General features: G+C 42.9%; 2 protein-coding genes across 2 annotated transcripts in view; both read left to right on the forward strand.

Annotated features, from left to right (window-relative positions):
• Positions 1–734: 734 nt before the first annotated feature.
• Positions 735–8,982, forward strand: LOC121305496 (methyl-CpG-binding protein 2-like). Its single transcript, XM_041237136.1, has 7 exons — positions 735–751; positions 2,135–2,575; positions 4,351–4,419; positions 4,484–4,707; positions 4,881–5,110; positions 5,336–5,587; positions 7,773–8,982. Exons 1-7 carry the CDS (start codon positions 735–737, stop codon positions 7,986–7,988), a joined length of 1,449 nt encoding a protein of 482 aa, XP_041093070.1. The 3' UTR covers positions 7,989–8,982.
• Positions 8,983–9,627: 645 nt separating this feature from the next.
• Positions 9,628–17,500, forward strand: part of LOC121305497 (host cell factor 1-like) — a 27,858-nt gene continuing 19,985 nt past the window's right edge. Inside the window, 2 exon segments of the mRNA XM_041237137.1 lie at positions 9,628–9,661; positions 15,420–15,635. Of these exon segments, the coding sequence (XP_041093071.1) occupies positions 9,628–9,661; positions 15,420–15,635 (250 nt within the window).

Here is a 17,500-nt window from a genome sequence, read left to right on the forward strand (position 1 = left end):
ACACAGGGCCTGTTGTGTGTGTGTGTGTGTGTGTGTGTGGATATATATTATAGATAGTTGACAGATAGATTGATAGAGCAATAGATAAAGAAATATAGATAGAGATAGATAGATAGATAGATAGATATAGATACAGATAGATAGATAGATATAGATTACAGATATATAGATAGGTAATATAGATACAGAGACAGATAGACCAGATATAGATAGATATAGACAGATAGATAGAGAACGATGTAGATAGACAGGTAGATAGAGATAGACAGGTAGATAGAGAGAGATGTAGATAGACAGGTAGCTAGAGATAGACAGGTAGATAGAGATAGATGGAGATAGACAGGTAGATAGAGATAGATGTAGATAGAGATGGACAGGTAGATAGATGGATAGATATATTTTTACATATGTATATAGATTTTTTTTGTATTTATTTTTGTCATGTCGGAAAATGCAATCTATTTGTGTTGACGCGCTGAAGGATGTACAAAATGTCTTTTTTTTTTTTTTTTTTGTCTTTTTTGAAGCTGTGTGTTTTTTTAAATACAAAGTGTTGAAATAAGCTCCTGGCATATTCACATGAGGCGTGTTGCCCCATTAATGGGATTAAATCGCTTTATACCTTTCTCCATGTTAAATTTGTGGTGTGGGTTTTGTGTGTGTGTGTGCGTGCGTGTGTGCATGTGTGTGTGTCATTTGCTGTCTTATTTTTAGGTAACCTGCCACTTGGTAAAATGGATAGCGCTGCCCGGTGGGTCTGTCTCCACACACTTGTGTGTCAGCCTGTGTGTCTTTTTCTTGTGTTTTGTGTGTTGTGTGTGTGTGTGTGTGTGTGTGTGTGTGTCTTTTTTACCGTGATTTTTAAAACGTAAATGTCACTAATTTTACACACCCAGACCCCCTTTTTTTTTTTTTTTTTTTTTTTTTTTTTTATTTGGAAAATACCTTCTCAACAACCAATTCTTCCTCTTTTTAAAAAAACGGCTTTTTTTGGGTGGTTGCCGTTAACGTGGTGTGTGTTTGTGTGTGGTGTCCTATATACATATTAGATAATATATACAATAACTAATCTAATATATATATATATATATAAATAAAAAGTTGTGTGCACGCTGCTTGCCGCTGGGGAGACCATATCAAGGCTGATCCTCAGAGCCAGCATGGCATGAGAATAGAAATATAAGTTTATATAAAATAATGTTAATTAAAATTAATATAGATTTAAAGATATAAGCAAAAGTGATGTCACATTTAGAACACCATTACATCATGTAAGAATGATTCATGGATTTGAATATAAACAATAACTAGTAGTTGTCATGACGTCAAACACATATAAATACATATAAAAAACACAGGCTCCCTTGAGAAAGATATGTATAACATATCAAAATGTTGGGCAGCTGGCTCTTTGAGCTACTATATATATATATATAATATATATAATAGATATTTCTATATTATGAATGCAGAAGCAACCCAAGCTAAAAGATCTTCGCTAATCATATGAAGACTGACTGCCGCACGAAACTTTTTCTAAAAACTTCACTAAAAATCTCATTATGATTTTAACATAAAAAAACAACAAGAATCCCACGAAAAACTGCTTCTGCTGTAACACACGCATGACCACCAAACACCAAAACACAAAATTTATTACAATAAAGTTAACTTAAGAAGTACATCATTCGGTAGGAGTAAACCTAGGTGTTAAGATTACTTGGTAGATTATTAACACTGGGGGGAGCGACAAAAGCTTATGTCGGGGGGGGAGACGAAACGACCAAAAGTACAGTGCTTAACGAAAAACTGACATTTCAAAATCTATGCTACTGTCTTGGTTTCCTTCGGGTAGAATTTCTTTTATTTTTTTGGATCGTTTATGCAGTTTTCTTTTTTATTTACACCATGTCGAACGAAAGATGCTTTCTACTTAGTGTACAAGTGCTTGTTTTTTTTTTCTTTTTTTTTTTTAAATGTTTAGGGTGATTGACCGTTTTGTATCGACATATATTCACTACGGCGCACAATTTTTAAAATTTTAGGCGATAAAAAAAATAACAAACGGGTGGGGGGGGGGGGTACCCACCCCCCCCTAGTGTGTCTTTTTGTCTTCGCACTATTTTGCCAACAGTATCTTTTGCCATTTCCCATTATTAAATGCATGTATTTATGTGCCCCTCAGTGAGGAGGAAAGCGAAGACCAGGAGGGACAGAAGGAGAGACCCCCAAAACCGAAGAAGTTGAAGAAGGAAGGCGGGCGGGATGAGGAAGGGGTGGAGCCTGCCCTGGCCCCTCCTCTCCCTCCTCCTCCTCCCCCCTCCTCCTCCCCTGCACAGCAGCCGCTGTCTTCCACGGAAGCTGGGAGAGCCGAACCCTGCGAGTCTGCAGCGGGGGCTGCCAGCTCCGCCCCGGCCCCCCCAGAGCCTGCCATCTCCCCCAAACGGAGACGCTCCGTTATCCGCGACCGCGGGCCCCTGTACGATGACCCCTCCCTGCCCCAGGGCTGGGCGCGAAAGCTGAAGCAGCGCAAGTCTGGGAGATCAGCCGGGAAATACGACGTTTACCTGATCAGGTGAGCGGTGTGTGAGAGAACCACGCTGGGGCTTGCACCCCTTCTGTATAGAATGAACTGATTCAGCTTCATAGAGTCCAGTGAGAGCTGCTGAATAATGCTCCCTTGTTATCATATTGAATTGCACCCCCTCTATATAGAATGAACTCCCTCAGCTTCATAGAGTCCAGTGAAAGCTGCTGAATAATGTTCCCTTTGTTAACATATTGAATTGCACCCCCTCTATATAGAATGAACTGATTCAGCTTCATAGAGTCCAGTGAAAGCTGCTGAATAATGTTCCCTTGTTAACATATTGAATTGCACCCCCTCTATATAGAATGAACTCCCTCAGCTTCATAGAGTCCAGTGAAAGCTGCTGAATAATATTCCCTTGTTAACATATTGAATTGCACCCCCTCTATATAGAATGAACTCCCTCAGCTTCATAGAGTCCAGTGAAAGCTGCTGAATAATGTTCCCTTGTAACATATTGAATTGCACCCCCTCTATATAGAATGAACTCCCTCAGCTTCATAGAGTCCAGTGAAAGCTGCTGAATAATGTTCCCTTGTTAACATATTGAATTCCACCCCCTCTATATAGAAAGAACTCCCTCAGCTTCATAGAGTCCAACGAAAGCTGCTGAATAATGTTCCCTTCATAACATGTTGAATTCCACCCCCTCTATATAGAAAGAACTCACTCAGCTTCATAGATAAGGTCACTTTCTACGGGGACAGTGTGTGACAGGAAACACAAAGTTGTGAGAAGATTACCAAATTAACACTTGGAGCAGTAATTGAGAAAAGTAGGTCTCGGACTTCATGTAAGTAAGTGTGAAGAAAGAGAGAACAGGTGTGAGGAGAGCGGACACACACAGAGCGAGACGAGAGACATAGAGTGGCGTGAAGAGACACACAGAGCGAGAGAATAAGAGAGACATGAGAGTGTGAGAGTAGACACACAACAGGAGAGATAAGAGAGAAAGAGACATAGAGTGAGAGAGAGACACACAGAGAGAGAAAGAGGAGAGAGTGTGTGAGAGAGACCAAGGAGAGAAAGAGACAGGAGTGTGTCTCTCTCTCTGTGTGTGTCTCTCTCTTTCTCTCTGTATCTCACACACTCTGTGTGTCTCTGTCTCTTTCTCTAAGAGACATAGAGGTGTGTGAGAGAAAGACCCAAAGAGAGCGAAGAGGAGACATAGAGTTGAAGAGACACACCAGAGAGAGAGCATAGAGTGTGAGAGAGAGAACCACAGAGAGAGTAGGAGAGAAAGAGACAATAGGAGTGTGTGAGACACCCTCTGTGTGTCTCTCTTCTGTATCTCTCACTATCTCACTCACTTTCTGTGTGTCTCTCTGTCTCTTTCTCTCTGTAGAGGAGGTGAGTCTCCTCTGTGTGTGTCTCCTCTCTGTGTCTCCTCCCTGTGTGTCCTCGCTGTCTGTCTCCTTCCTGAGACATAGAGTGGAGAGAGCCACACACAACACCAGAGAGGAGACATAGAGGGTAAAGAGAGAGGAACGAGCGAGACAGAAAGATAAACCACACGCACCAGACACAGATCAGACAGTAAGCAAGAGAGAGAGCTAGAGGAGTGACTTATGTTTTTTTTTATTATTTAATGATCTGTTAGTAAATGGAATTCATTTTAATTTAATTTTTTTAAAATGTTTTTTGTAACAGGATACGGATCTGTAAACTTGAAAAATGAAAATACAGCATTTGAACTTGCAGGGGGAGTGGGGGACCCTGACTTGCTCACAATTAACCGTTTTCTCTTTCTTTTTTTGCAGCCCGGAAGGGAAAGCCTTCCGTTCCAAAGTGGAGCTCATCGCGTACTTCCAGAAAGTGGGGGACACCACCACGGACCCCCTTCCGTTCCAAAGTGGAGCTCATCGCGTACTTCCAGAAAGTGGGGGACACCACCACGGACCCCAACGACTTCGACTTCACTGTCACAGGGCGCGGCAGCCCCTCCCGACGCGACAAGAAGCCCTCCAAAAAACCCAAGGTGGTCAAAGCCTCAGGGAGGGGCCGGGGGCGTCCCAAGGGCAGTGGGAAGCTGCGGCTGCCCTCCGAGGGGACTTCGACGCCGAAGGGAGGCTACCTCCACCCCACCCGTCGCGCAAAAACACCTCGTCTCGCGGACCGTTCGCCGAAAAGGTGCTTATGGAAAGGCAAAGAGGGCCGAAGAAGCAATTTTTCTCTCCGGGCGTCCTTGTCCTTGTCAATTCGACTAGTCCCTCGGGTGTCCCACCGCGGGGCTTCTTCTCCCACCGGTTGTGTCCAATCTGACGCCGCCGTCCCCCCGCCGACCCCCAAGCCCTCAGTAACCTCGATATCCGCGGGCCCACCAGCCTGGCCGCCCCCCGTGCAGGCTGGGGGGCATTAGTCCGCCAAGCTTTCGTTCTTCTCCCGAATGCCGAGCGATCCTTACACGTCGATGTGCGCGGACTTCCCAGTTCACCCATCAAGAAGCGCAAGACGAGGGAGACCGTGGAGGAGCCAGGGCCATCACCTCCTCCCCCGGCCGCCGTGGAGGCGCTGGAGAAGGTAGCCTCTCCGGGGAAAGGAGTGAAGAGGACCAAGAGCCCAGGGAGGAAGCACAAGGAAGGGGGGGGCGGTGGGGGCAGCAGTGGTGGAGAAGGAGGAAGCCCCTCAAAGGGGCACAAGAATAAGAAACCCCGCTCCGAGAGCTAATCACCACCACCACCACCACCACCCCACACCCATCAATCAACACCCCCACAGAGGTGAGTGCGTCTAGTATTTCCGCAGGACTTGAGCGCCCCCAAACTGGGCCGGGAGGAGCAGCAGCCCAGAAAGGAGGCTGCCTGTCTAGGGGACAGCTGCCCCAGCAAGACTCAAACAGCCGCTGCTGTAGAAGCCAAAGGCAAACAGCAGCGGGCGGGGGTGATCATGGGAGGGGGGGCGGAGGGAGGGGATGTGAAGGACATTGTGCCCACGTCGGTCGTGCCGAGGCCCAGCCGGGAGGAGACTGTGGAGTCCCGGAACACCGTCAGCGAGCGAGTGAGCGACTGCCGTTTTGTTAGAGTATTATTATATTATATTATAATCAATAATTATAATTTAAAAAAAACGTATAAACGTGCGAAAAGAGGAAGGAGTAAAATACTGACGACAATGACTTTATAAAAAAGAATGTTTTGAATCGTAAAAGGCAGCTGAAGGTCACACACTCCCCGTGGATAGGGTTCCTAAACAGACAACAAATAAACACAATTATAAAACTAATACAGATTGCTTCCTGACAACTACAATCACATTTTTGCATTTGTTGTTATTATTATTATTATTATCGTGTGCATGTGGATGTTTCCTGGTAGTTGTCGTGTTTCAAAGCTTAAAGGTGGAGTCTGAGATGGAAGGCTATAAGGCAGACGCGAACTATAGAGATATAATACACAGCGCTCACCTCGCTGGTGTGGATCCGGAAGACAAACCAAGCTCATGCCATTCCCTGCTTGCCTGTCAGGTTCGTTGGCTTTAGTGAGGCAAAGGAATACAAATTGCACGGGTGTGCAGGGCCAGCGAGCATCAGTCTGTATGTAACAGATCTGCGGGAACAAGAAATAGTCAAACGCTAGAATACAGAGCCAGAAGAAAAGCTGAAACAAGGAGGTCAGCTGTTTAAGTAGTGATAGGTATAAGATTTAATTTTTTAACTCATCTATTTTGTAAAACCCTTGCGGTTAGATACACACACACACATGTTGAAGCTAGAGAATCTCCATGCTTTTTTTTTTTTGAAGCTTTGAAAAGTGACGTGGTTTAACTGCAGTGTGGTAAGAAGTGACTGCTGTCTGTCTGGCCGGCCAGGCTCTCAAGATGTTAAGGTCAGGCTAGGAGAGGAGGCTGAATCTCTGATACCAGAGGCCTGATTAGTGCACAGCATTAATTAGTTAGTTACAGTTAATTCTGTGTGTGTGCTGGGACCACAGAGTGGAGCAGTTAAAGATGATCCCTAGTTAAGGGCAACTGTTCTATTTCTGATTCAGATCCTGAATAAAACAGGATCAACAGTGATGGTAGGAGATTGTATAATACCTCCAACGTTGTGATGCCTACACCTGCTTCTTTGAGATTGATAAGTACAACATGTCTGCAGCAAGAAAGATGGACACCGTTGCTGCTCAGGGAGATCTTACAGCTGTGGTTTGAGGAGCGTTTTGTTTTTTTATTGTGTTTTATTTTATATACTTTATATATATATATATTACACACACACAAATTATGTTAGTTGTACTAAGAAGTTTTCGTGGAATGGTTTGGCTCTTTTTTTTATTGATGTTAGTCTAACTATTAACTATTAGTATTATGTTAATACTAATAAGAATAATAATAATAATAATAAATGTTCAGCCAATGCCAGGAAGGTTTATTCTAATTTTCCTTCTGGGAGGAGGGTGGGGGTAGGTCTTATCAACCAAAGGTCTTATCAACCAAAACCACAACATTAAAACAACCAGCCCCTCACCCCCCCCCCCAAAAAAAAAAAAATAAACACTGGCGACCTGGGTCTTGGTGCGAATAAAGTATCTTCTGGGTCAAAAACCACAACTCAGAAGGAGAGAGATTGCTGTTGTTGGGATGGGGGGGGGGGATGATGAGGCATAAAAAAAACATGCCTGACTTGTGGATGGGAGGAAAAAACCCAAGTACACCTTCCCCTTGAGCGTTGAGATCGGGGACTCTGCGGAAACGAGCACCAGTACTCAAAAACAGCTGTGTCGCCTCTTCAAACCCAGAATGAATATTAAAAAAAAAAATAATAATAATAAAAAAGGACTACATGCAAAGACTAAAGACGCGCGAGGACAGGACAGGTCGTCAAGTTAACCTCGCTGAAGCTGCCTGCCAGAGTTTAGTCAAAAGTTCGAAACGCAAACCGATTCTCTCCTGCATGCGGCCTGTGTTTTATCCCCCGGATTTTCTTGTCGGAAATCGTTTTTCCTGGGAACGAGTTTCATGTCGCATCTTGTTCGTTGCTCTCGCTGGATGTTTCTCCCAGCGCTATCACGGGCACGTTTTAATAAACCACAGAGCAGTGTTCCACGTTGCTTGCGTGCCTGGACTGCGAGAAGCTCTGAGCAGATTGTACGAAGAAATATAACACTAAGTGGGACATGAAACAGTATCTAGTTTTTAGGCCAACCATAAAAAAATAAAGTTTAATTGGAATGTTTTTTTTTAGCTCCTGGAGGAACAGCGGTCGATTCCAGTGGCACAGTGGTTGCAGGACTGGGCTGTGGAAGGATGCGAGTTCAAGTTCTCACACCAGATCACCACCACCACCATCACGCTCGCGCAGCCAGGTCTGTTGGGCTGGGTCAATGAAAGTGAAAGCTTTATCTTAAAGAACACAAAACCTTCCTGGCATTGTCGCTTAGGGACCACCACCCTGTACTGAGAGAGAGAAAAAAAACGCACTAAATCTACTTCTTTTTTTTTTTATCCAAACCAGAGCTTTGAGACACAGTCTGCATGTGCCAGAAGGACAGTGCCTTGAAGAAGGGGGGGGGGGAAGGCTTTTGCTGCTGGGAAAGAGAAGTGGCCTTTGATGGAAGTCTTAACCGAAGCACGCACTTGTGCGAACAACACAGCCCCTCCGTGTTTTGCCCTCAGATTTTTTTTTCATTATTTCAGCGCACCTCTTTCAGTAAAGCAAGTCCGATTCACAAGAGGTAAAGCCGAGGATAAAACGGAGCTGCTTTGTGTGGCTTGGAACTGCGTTTCAGGACGCTGCGCCTCACGCCAGCCAGGGAGACTTGGGAGGGTTTGATACAGCAAACCCCAAACTGGGACTCCTGCCAGGGGGGGTCTCTCGAGACCAGACTTCAGGGGGGCCCGGCTGAAGTGAAAGGCGGAATCTGTAACGCACTCAACGTTGTGAAATTGCTGAATGTTTCAACCATGGCCAGTTTTGATTGAAATAAATAATAAGCACTTTATAGCAGGTGTTGCCTGGGAGGGGGCAGGGGGGAGGGGCACCCTACTATCTTTTTATCCTATTTTTATAATTTTGATTTTTTTAGATTATTTTTTTTCTCTTCAAGCAGCGAGAAGGGTTGACTGCATCGACTGTTTTAAACAAAGGTCATTTCTTTTGAACCCGGATCCTAGCCTTCCTGATACTGGGAAAACGGCAGTTGACTCTCTGCTGTGTTTAAAGGTGCACAAGTGCCATTTCCTCGAAACTCTTCCCTTAAGACAACAGGCATTTAAAAAATAAATACAAGAATCCAAGAAACAAAACAAAACAAACAACCTGCTCTTTCTTCCACTGTTAAACTGAGGAAAACTAATCTTTTTACCCTGTGGACTACGAAAAAAACACAAACCGCTTCCCCACGTGGACGCATACCGTGGCTACGTTTTTTCACAATAAAATAAATAGTTTGAAACTCTTCTGGTCACGATGATTGTGTATGAGTGTGTGTGTCTGTATCCACACACCACATGTGGGTGTACATATCACACCCCAAATCTCTCTGGTGTGTGAGTGTGTGTGTGTGTGTGTGTGTGTGTATATATATATATGTATGTGTATATATAATATATATATATATAATATATATATAATATATATATATAGATCATTATTAGTGACCTGTTTGTGATGTCATTGTGATGGCCATGGTCATTTACTAGTCTTGGCGAGAAACAGCAGTTCTCGAATAGTGTACTGAGGGGGGGTGGGGTACTGGAGTGTGTTTTGAACTGGTCTAATGGGTTTCCAGCAGATTGGTCTAAATACTGTTTTTTAGGCAGACGTCTCTCTTGTCAACTTCGCGGCGGGCGCCAAGCCTGCACTGGACTGTTTCTGCTGCTGCGCTTGCCCCCTGCGCTTCTCCTAAACGTCCCACGCTGATCCCTTCATCTTGCATGTCCTGAGCGAGTCACTTAACGTCCTTGTGCTCCGTCCTGCGGATGAGACGTCAGACAAACGCGGTCCTACTGGAAGGGACTCGTGGAAGTGTTGATGATGCAGATGCATGGAAGGTCTCGTGTCAGTGTTAATCAGTAAACGAATCCGCAGTGTAATCTCCATGACCAGTGGGAGGCGGAAGAGCCTCTCGCAGAGCAAGTTTCCAGTTCAATGGTCATTTTTCATTCTGGTTCCTCACACACACAGACGAGTAGAAAGAAAGGGGTCTGGATACCAGGGGGTTCAAATCCCAGCTCAGTGGCGACTGTGACTCGCTGTGTGTGTGTGCGAGACCCTGAGCGAGTCACTTCACCTACTTGTGCTCTGTACGAGGGGGGAATCCTACTCTTAGCAGAAACAAACAAGGTCCTATTGGAAGCGACTCTGCAGCAGCAGCTGTTGACGATGCAGAGTTCAGCCCCCTCGAGTCTCTGGGAGTCGCTTCGGGTAAAAGCATCTGCTAAATAACTCTAATAATAATAATAATATGCGAAACAAGAATTTATGGAAACTATAGAAATAGGTTCAAGGCAAGGGTAAAACTTTGAGCCTTCCGAACTTCTCAAAATACCTCAAAAGAATTCTAAAAGGGAGGTTGAAGGGCTCGGAGACCCTGCCAAAATAAAAGTTCCTGCCCCGCGACGGGACCAGACTGCTCCGTCTTTCAGTGCTGAAACCTGCAGCTTACAAACCGTCCATCGAGGTTTCTGTTCAAGACCAGGACCACTGTTCCGAAGTGAAAGACGAGATCTTGCCTCCCTTCTTTCATGTCATGAATTGAAAGCCTCGGCTGTGTTTCTAATAGTGCTGCCTAGTGGAATAAAGGAAGACTTTATTTTCTCTGTTTTATTTATTTTTTTGTCCATCTCATTTGTTTATATACACTTTAAACAGACCTCTCTGTGCTTTACAATGCTTCCCTATGATTTACCAGACCTCTCTGTGCTTTACAACGCTTCCCTATGCTTTACCAGACCTCTCAGTGCTTTACAATGCTTTCCTATGCTTTACCAGACCTCTCGGTGCTTTACAATGCTTCCCTATGCTTTACCAGCCTCTCTGTGCTTTACCATGCTTCCCTATGCTTTACCAGACCTCTCTGTGCTTTACAATGCTTCCCTATGCTTTACCAGACCTCTCTGTGCTTTACAATGCTTCCCTATGCTTTACCAGACCTCTCTGTGCTTTACAATGCTTCCCTATGCTTTACCAGACCTCTCTGTGCTTTACAATGCTTCCCTATGCTTTACCAGACCTCTCTGTGCTTTACAATGCTTCCCTATGCTTTACCAGACCTCTCTGTGCTTTACAATGCTTCCCTATGCTTTACCAGACCTCTCTGTGCTTTACAATGCTTCCCTATGCTTTACCAGACCCTCTCTGTGCTTTACAATGCTTCCCTATGCTTTACCAGACCTCTCTGTGCTTTACAATGCTTCCCTGTGCTTTACCAGACCTCTCTGTGCTTTACTATGCTTCCCTATGCTTTACCAGACCTCTCTGTGCTTTACAATGCTTCCCCGTGCTTTACCACACCTCTCTGTGTTTTACAATGCTTCCCTATGCTTTACCAGACCTCTCGGTGCTTTACAATGCTTCCCTATGCTTTACCAGACCTCTCTAGCAACAACTTTCTGTCGGCACCGCAATTATTCGGGTGACGAACTCACCGTGCTTGCCCATGCTTTAGAGAGTCGGGGGCGGGAGCGGTTCCGATTGGTCGGACGCGGGGCTCTAGCTGGACGGCGGTTGGTTCTTGCGGGCCCGGCTGGGCTGCCAGCTGACGAACGGCACGCACGTGGAGTGGCCCTGGGTTAGGGTTAGGGTTGTAAACAAAGCGCGGCACCATGGAAACAGATTATTACAGCGAAAGCGTCACCCCCCCACACACACCCCCCACACACCCACACACCCCCACCCCCCACACACAAAGGGTGGTGCTGGTGTGTGTCGTGGGTGGGTGCGTGTGTGTGGTCGTGTGCGTGTGCGTGGGTGTGTTGTACGTGGAGCGGTGGGTGATTTTTCCGTGTTTGCGTGGGAGTGGGTTTCTGTGTACACGTGTGAGTGGGGTGTGTGGGGTGTGTGTGGCCGTGTGAGTGTGTGTTCTGGTGGGTTTCGGGTGCTGATTAGACACGCATGCACACGCACCCACAGACACATGCACACGCATGCACACGCACCCACAGACACATGCACACGCACAATCACCCACAGACACACGCACACGCACGCACACACATGCACACACTCGATGCACACGCACACACACGCACATTGAACACGCATTGCACACTGCACCCACACGCAGAGCACACCCCCACACTGTCACTACATTTGCACACGCACGCACACGCACCCACAGACACATGCACACGCACCCACACATGCACACGCACCCCAGAAACATGCACACGCACCCACACACGTTCACACGCATGGGCAGACACATGCACACGCACCCACACATGCACCACCCCCCACACCCCCACCACCCCCCCCCCCCACACAACGTAAATGGTATATAAAATATATATGTCATTAACACAAACCTACCACGTCGGGATCGTGGTGTGTGTGTGTGTGTATATATATATATAAACACTAAAATGCCGTTCCTCGTGTCTGTTTAATGCAGTCTGTTACGGGTAGGCACAAGTATTTTTTAAAGAAGAAAAAGACCCAGCAGACTTTATTGACAGTCCGGTTTGTGTAAGCGATGCATTCCCTTGTGACATTGCCAAAGACTGCAACTCAAACACAAAGCTTCCTGTCGTTGCATTTAAAAATGTGTTTTCGCTATTTCTATATATCCCTGTTCCGTACACGTCAGTAAAAAACTGCTCCGACAGTTATTATTTAAAATAATAATAATAATAATAATAATAATAATAATAATAACAACAACAACTGTGAAACCAGTGCAATGTTAGATTTTAAACACAAGGGGGCACTGCTGCAGCGCTGTTGCAATTAAACTAGCTCAGGTTTTAAAAGGATAATTTAGCAGAAGCGACTATAAATTTAAAATTAGTGATTTATTTATTTATCTATTTATTTCTTTAACGTTTTTTTTTTTTTTTTTTGGTAATCAGATTAGGAGATAACAATCCTGAGGTGCAACTATACGTTGTTAGGGTTATCCAGGACTACTGACAGACCTGCAAGCCCTCAGTTAAAATAAAGGCGACGTGTACAATTAACACCAGGCTGGTTTCACGGGGCTCTCCCGCTACACAACAGTTGGCTTTCAAATCAACAAAAACGAAACTAAACAACGCCAGCATTGCCTTCTGATCCTATAGATTCATAAAAAAAGAGAGAGATCATCGGTCCGTAATATAAACTGTATACCAAATTGTCATATTAATAATAATAATAATAAATAAAACAAATAAATAACTTACAATTTCATAAGTTCAACGTGATTTGATGCCAAAAGTGACACGACACTGTGTGCAAACGTTGCTGAAGATTTGTGTGTTTGTGTAGCAAACCGGTGGAGTTAATTATGAACACGTTTAATTGGACCTTGCGCTGCTTTTGAGAACAAATAATACCGTGTATACGTATTTAAAATAAGAAGAAAACTAAATAACAAACAAACAAAACTGAACGAAAACTCGTGAAATAACCCCCCCAAAAAACAAAAAAAAACAAAACAAAACAGGTGTTGTGGGCGGGAGGATTTAAGCCCGTGAAAGGGGGATTTCCCCCTTTTTATATATATATTTTTTCTCAATTCTGCTTGTTTGTTTTATTTATTTGTCTCCAAACTCTTGTGTTTTGCTTTTAAAAATAATAATAAAAACAAAAAAATAATAATAAAACAAAACACGCCACCGCCATTTCGTGTGAGGGCAAGCGGCGCTATCCGGTAACAGTGAGGGCAATCCCTGCGATATTAAACTGACCGAACCAGCCGGTTATTACAAACTAAAAAAATAAAAAATAAACACACAAACAACTTGTAATAGTTCATCTACGTGTTTTGTTATTTATTTACGTTATTTTTTTTTTTAAAGTTTGCCCCCCCCGCCATTTCTGTTGAGCTGGGGGTTGTTGTTTTGCTTGTCGGGAAGATGGCGGCTCCCAGGGAGGCATGAATGAAAACCGCTTCTCTGCAAAACCAGAGCCCTCTCTCATTATTATTAATAATATTATTGTTATATATAGACATATACATATATATGCATTTAAATCTATATCAATCTCTCTCTACAAAAGCGTCATTCTTCATCTCTCCTGCAGAAACACGAGGCTTAAAAAATAAACCCAGAGTAAGTGACTCCCCTCCTTGGACCGCTTTATATAGATATATATGTGTGTGTGTGTTTATATTATTATTATTATTATTATTATTATTATATTATTATTTATTCTCCCCTTTAATAAGGCTAGGCTGTGAAAAAAAAAACCCACTATTAAACTCCGATGAATAAAAGAAATAAAAAAAAATGGCTCGACCACCATTACACCGACTAGGGGTTTGCTCTCCGCGATGAAAAAAAAAACAAAAAAAAAACAACACAAACACAACAACAATGAAGAAAGTAGTTTCCGTGCAGCTTGTAAACAACGTGTTTACTCGACAAAAACAACAAAACAAAAAACACCGCTTGCGCTTTAATGGGGTCTTCGTGTTTGTTTAACTGTACTTGGGGTCCGAGAACAGCAGCGCCTTTAAACTAGTCTGTAGAGTAACAATTATAAAGTGTGAGTATAAATGCATTCATTATACCCGAGTAAGATTATATAATATAATTATCATAATAGATATCCGATATTATATTGTATATGTATGTGTGTGTGTGTGTGTGTGTGTTGTGTGTGTGTGTTTATACCACACAGTTAAGTATTCAAATAAGATTTTCACTGATCAAATATCATTGTCAAATATTCACACAAAATAATAACAACAAAAAAAATATACCAGTCATTATTTTAGGTTTCAGGAACCAGAAAATAAACCCAGGTCACACCGACACAACTGTACCAGTGAGACACCACCCCCCCTAACTAATACAGTAGAAAATAACTTATTCTATATATATATATATATATATATATACTATATTTATATATATATAGATAAATATATATATATAGAAAAAAAATTTTCCGTGTTAGCCGTACGGTGTGCAGCGTCGCAGTTAGTGGAGCTTTAGTTAGAAGTTCACCCTCAGAACTTTCTCTCTAAAAATAATCAGAATAACATTTCCACGGCCCGCCCGGCCCCGAAATGGCCGGGCAATACACCGACCTATTTCTTTCTTTCTTTCTTTCTTTCTTTCTTTCTTTCTTTCTTTCTATATCTATATGTATGTAATTTGTCCGCCATTTATTGGGAAGAGGATGGGGGTGTGTTTACACACACAAGATGTCTGCTCCCATGCTCAGCACGGTTTTGCAGCTGAGGGGATATTTTTAAACCGCTGTGTAAGAGGAGGAGAGGGAAGGGGGAACAAAAATAAAAACAAAAACAAGAAAAACAACAACGCGTCCCGTTGCAAGAACACGGGAAGGGGGCAGCGCGTCTGTAAACGGGACGCTTTTTTGTTTTTGGGCTGGATTTCCCCCTGTCTCTGACCAGCAGCCGGGTGGCTCAGTCAGAAGACTCTGTCGTCCGGCCGGAGCGGAGAAAGCAAAATAAAACCTAACTCTACCTTGACTTTACAAACGGAGGGGTATCTGAGGATCTCGGGTCTACCCAGATATAATAATAGTAATAATAATATGATGATGATGATGATAATGATGATGAATTACATATATACTTATGTGTGCGAGCAATTTGCTATGGCACTCGAACAAAACTTCGCCTCCCACGAGAGAGAGAAACCATTCCGACTTGTTTGCTTGCTTGTTTGCTTGCTTGTTTGTTTGCTTGCTTTTTGCTTGTTTGTTTTTGCAAAGCGTACTGGACGCGCGCAAAGCGGCCCACGGCCCACGTGGCGTCGGACACGCAGGGGCCCGCTCCTGTGCAGCCCCGGTGGAAGCGGGTCCTGGGCTGGTCCGGTCCGGTTCCGCGGCCCCGGCACGGTCACCGAGCCGTGGCCATCAAGGAGCTGATGGTGGTGTTTGGAGGTGGAAACGAGGGGATCGTGGACGAGCTGCACGTCTACAACACGGGTAAGACCGAGTACAAACAACAACAACAACAACAACAACAACAACAATAATAATAAATATCACTGTGGGGGGTTTGTTGTTGTGTTGTTATTATATTATTATATCACTGTGGGGGTGTTGTTGTTGTTGTTGTTCGTTATATATTTATATATCACTGTGGGGGTTGTTGTTGTTGTGGTTTGTTATATATATATTAATCACTGGTTTGTTGTGTTGTTGTTTGTATTATATCTTATTATCCCCACTGTGGGGGGTTTTGTTGTTGTTTGTTGTTTGTTATATATTATTATATCACTGTGGGGGTACGCTACGTGAGAATATAAGTGTCTCCGTAGGATCGCACTCAAATCCAATAAGATTATTATTATTTGTTTGTTTGTTTGTTTTGTTTGTTTTTGTTTGGTTATGGTGTTGATACGTCGATTCGAGGAAAATTGTTACTAAGGAAAGAAAGAAAAATTACTGTATCACTGTTTTGGGGGGGTTTTTATGATTCGAAACATTCTTATGCTCCACTGATGAATTTGGCTCTGTCTATATATATATTTATCAAAAGGCTAGGAACTGTTCAAACCTTTCTGGTGAAAATGTTACAACAAACAATTAAAACAACACGACCCAGCAACAACAACAACAACAAACAATATATAATAATATAGTGACACCCCCAAACAACAACAACAACAAACAATATATAATAATATAGTGACACCCCCAAACAACAACAACAACAAACAATATATAATAATATAGTGACACCCCCAAACAACAACAACAACAAACAATATATAATAATATAGTGACACCCCCATGCAAACACATCAACAAAACAAGAGAATAATCTTAGGACTCTTAACAGAGAGGCACTCTAAGTTAATTTTACTTTCACCGTTTGTTTGTTTGTTTGTTTGTTTTGCAATACAGTATTCTATGAAGGCTAAGCTCCGTTTACTGATTTTCTTTCTTTTTAAATGGATTTGAATTAAAAAAAAAAAATAACTAAGCTTGTGAAGATACGAGGGGAACTACTAGAAACGAGACAGATATATATATTTATATTTTCCGAGTCCTTGACAAGTTTGGAAAGACCATTTTATTGTTGTTGTTAGTTTTGTTGTTGCTGGTGTTATTTTACTTCGTTTGCTAGTTTGTTTTCTTGACTGTTGTTTTAAGTATATAGTTTATAAACTTTGATCTTATTTTATCTCTCTGTGATTCAGAGACGATTATAACCGAGTAGTTTAATCAAAATCAATTTAAAAAAAAAAAACAACAACCCAGTTTTACAAGATAATCAATTTATTTATTGTAATTTCTTTATCCTGGCTGCTTGATAGAGTCACGAATTAAATATCGTGTTAATTTTTTTTGTTCATTTTTTTTGGGGGGGGGGGTGGCGCCCTTATATTATGACACATGTTTCGTTGGTTAGACCTTTATTTTATTTTATGTTATTTTATGTTATTTTGGACATGTTCTTTCCCGCCCAATTTAAACTTTACCACAGCTCCACGAAAAACCGTTTTTTTATATATATATCTATCCTATATATATATATATAATATATATATATATATATATTAGATATATATATATATCTTTTTTTTTTTTTTTATATATATTTTTTTTTTTAGCGCCACAACTCAATAATTTATTTATAATTATTAACATTTTATAATTGATCCCCCCCCCCCCCCCCCCCCAACTTCCCCCCCCACCTCCCCCCCCCCCCCCCCCCCCCCCCCCCCCCCCCGCTACCCCCCCCCCCCCCCCCCCCCCCACCCCCCCCCCTGAAATCCACCGCACACAAAAACACCCTAATAATTATAGCTGGGGGGCGGGGGGAGATAAACAACCACCAAATT

The sequence above is a fragment of the Polyodon spathula genome, chromosome 43, assembly GCF_017654505.1.
Source record: "Polyodon spathula isolate WHYD16114869_AA chromosome 43, ASM1765450v1, whole genome shotgun sequence".
Taxonomy (NCBI): Eukaryota; Metazoa; Chordata; class Actinopteri; order Acipenseriformes; family Polyodontidae; genus Polyodon; species Polyodon spathula.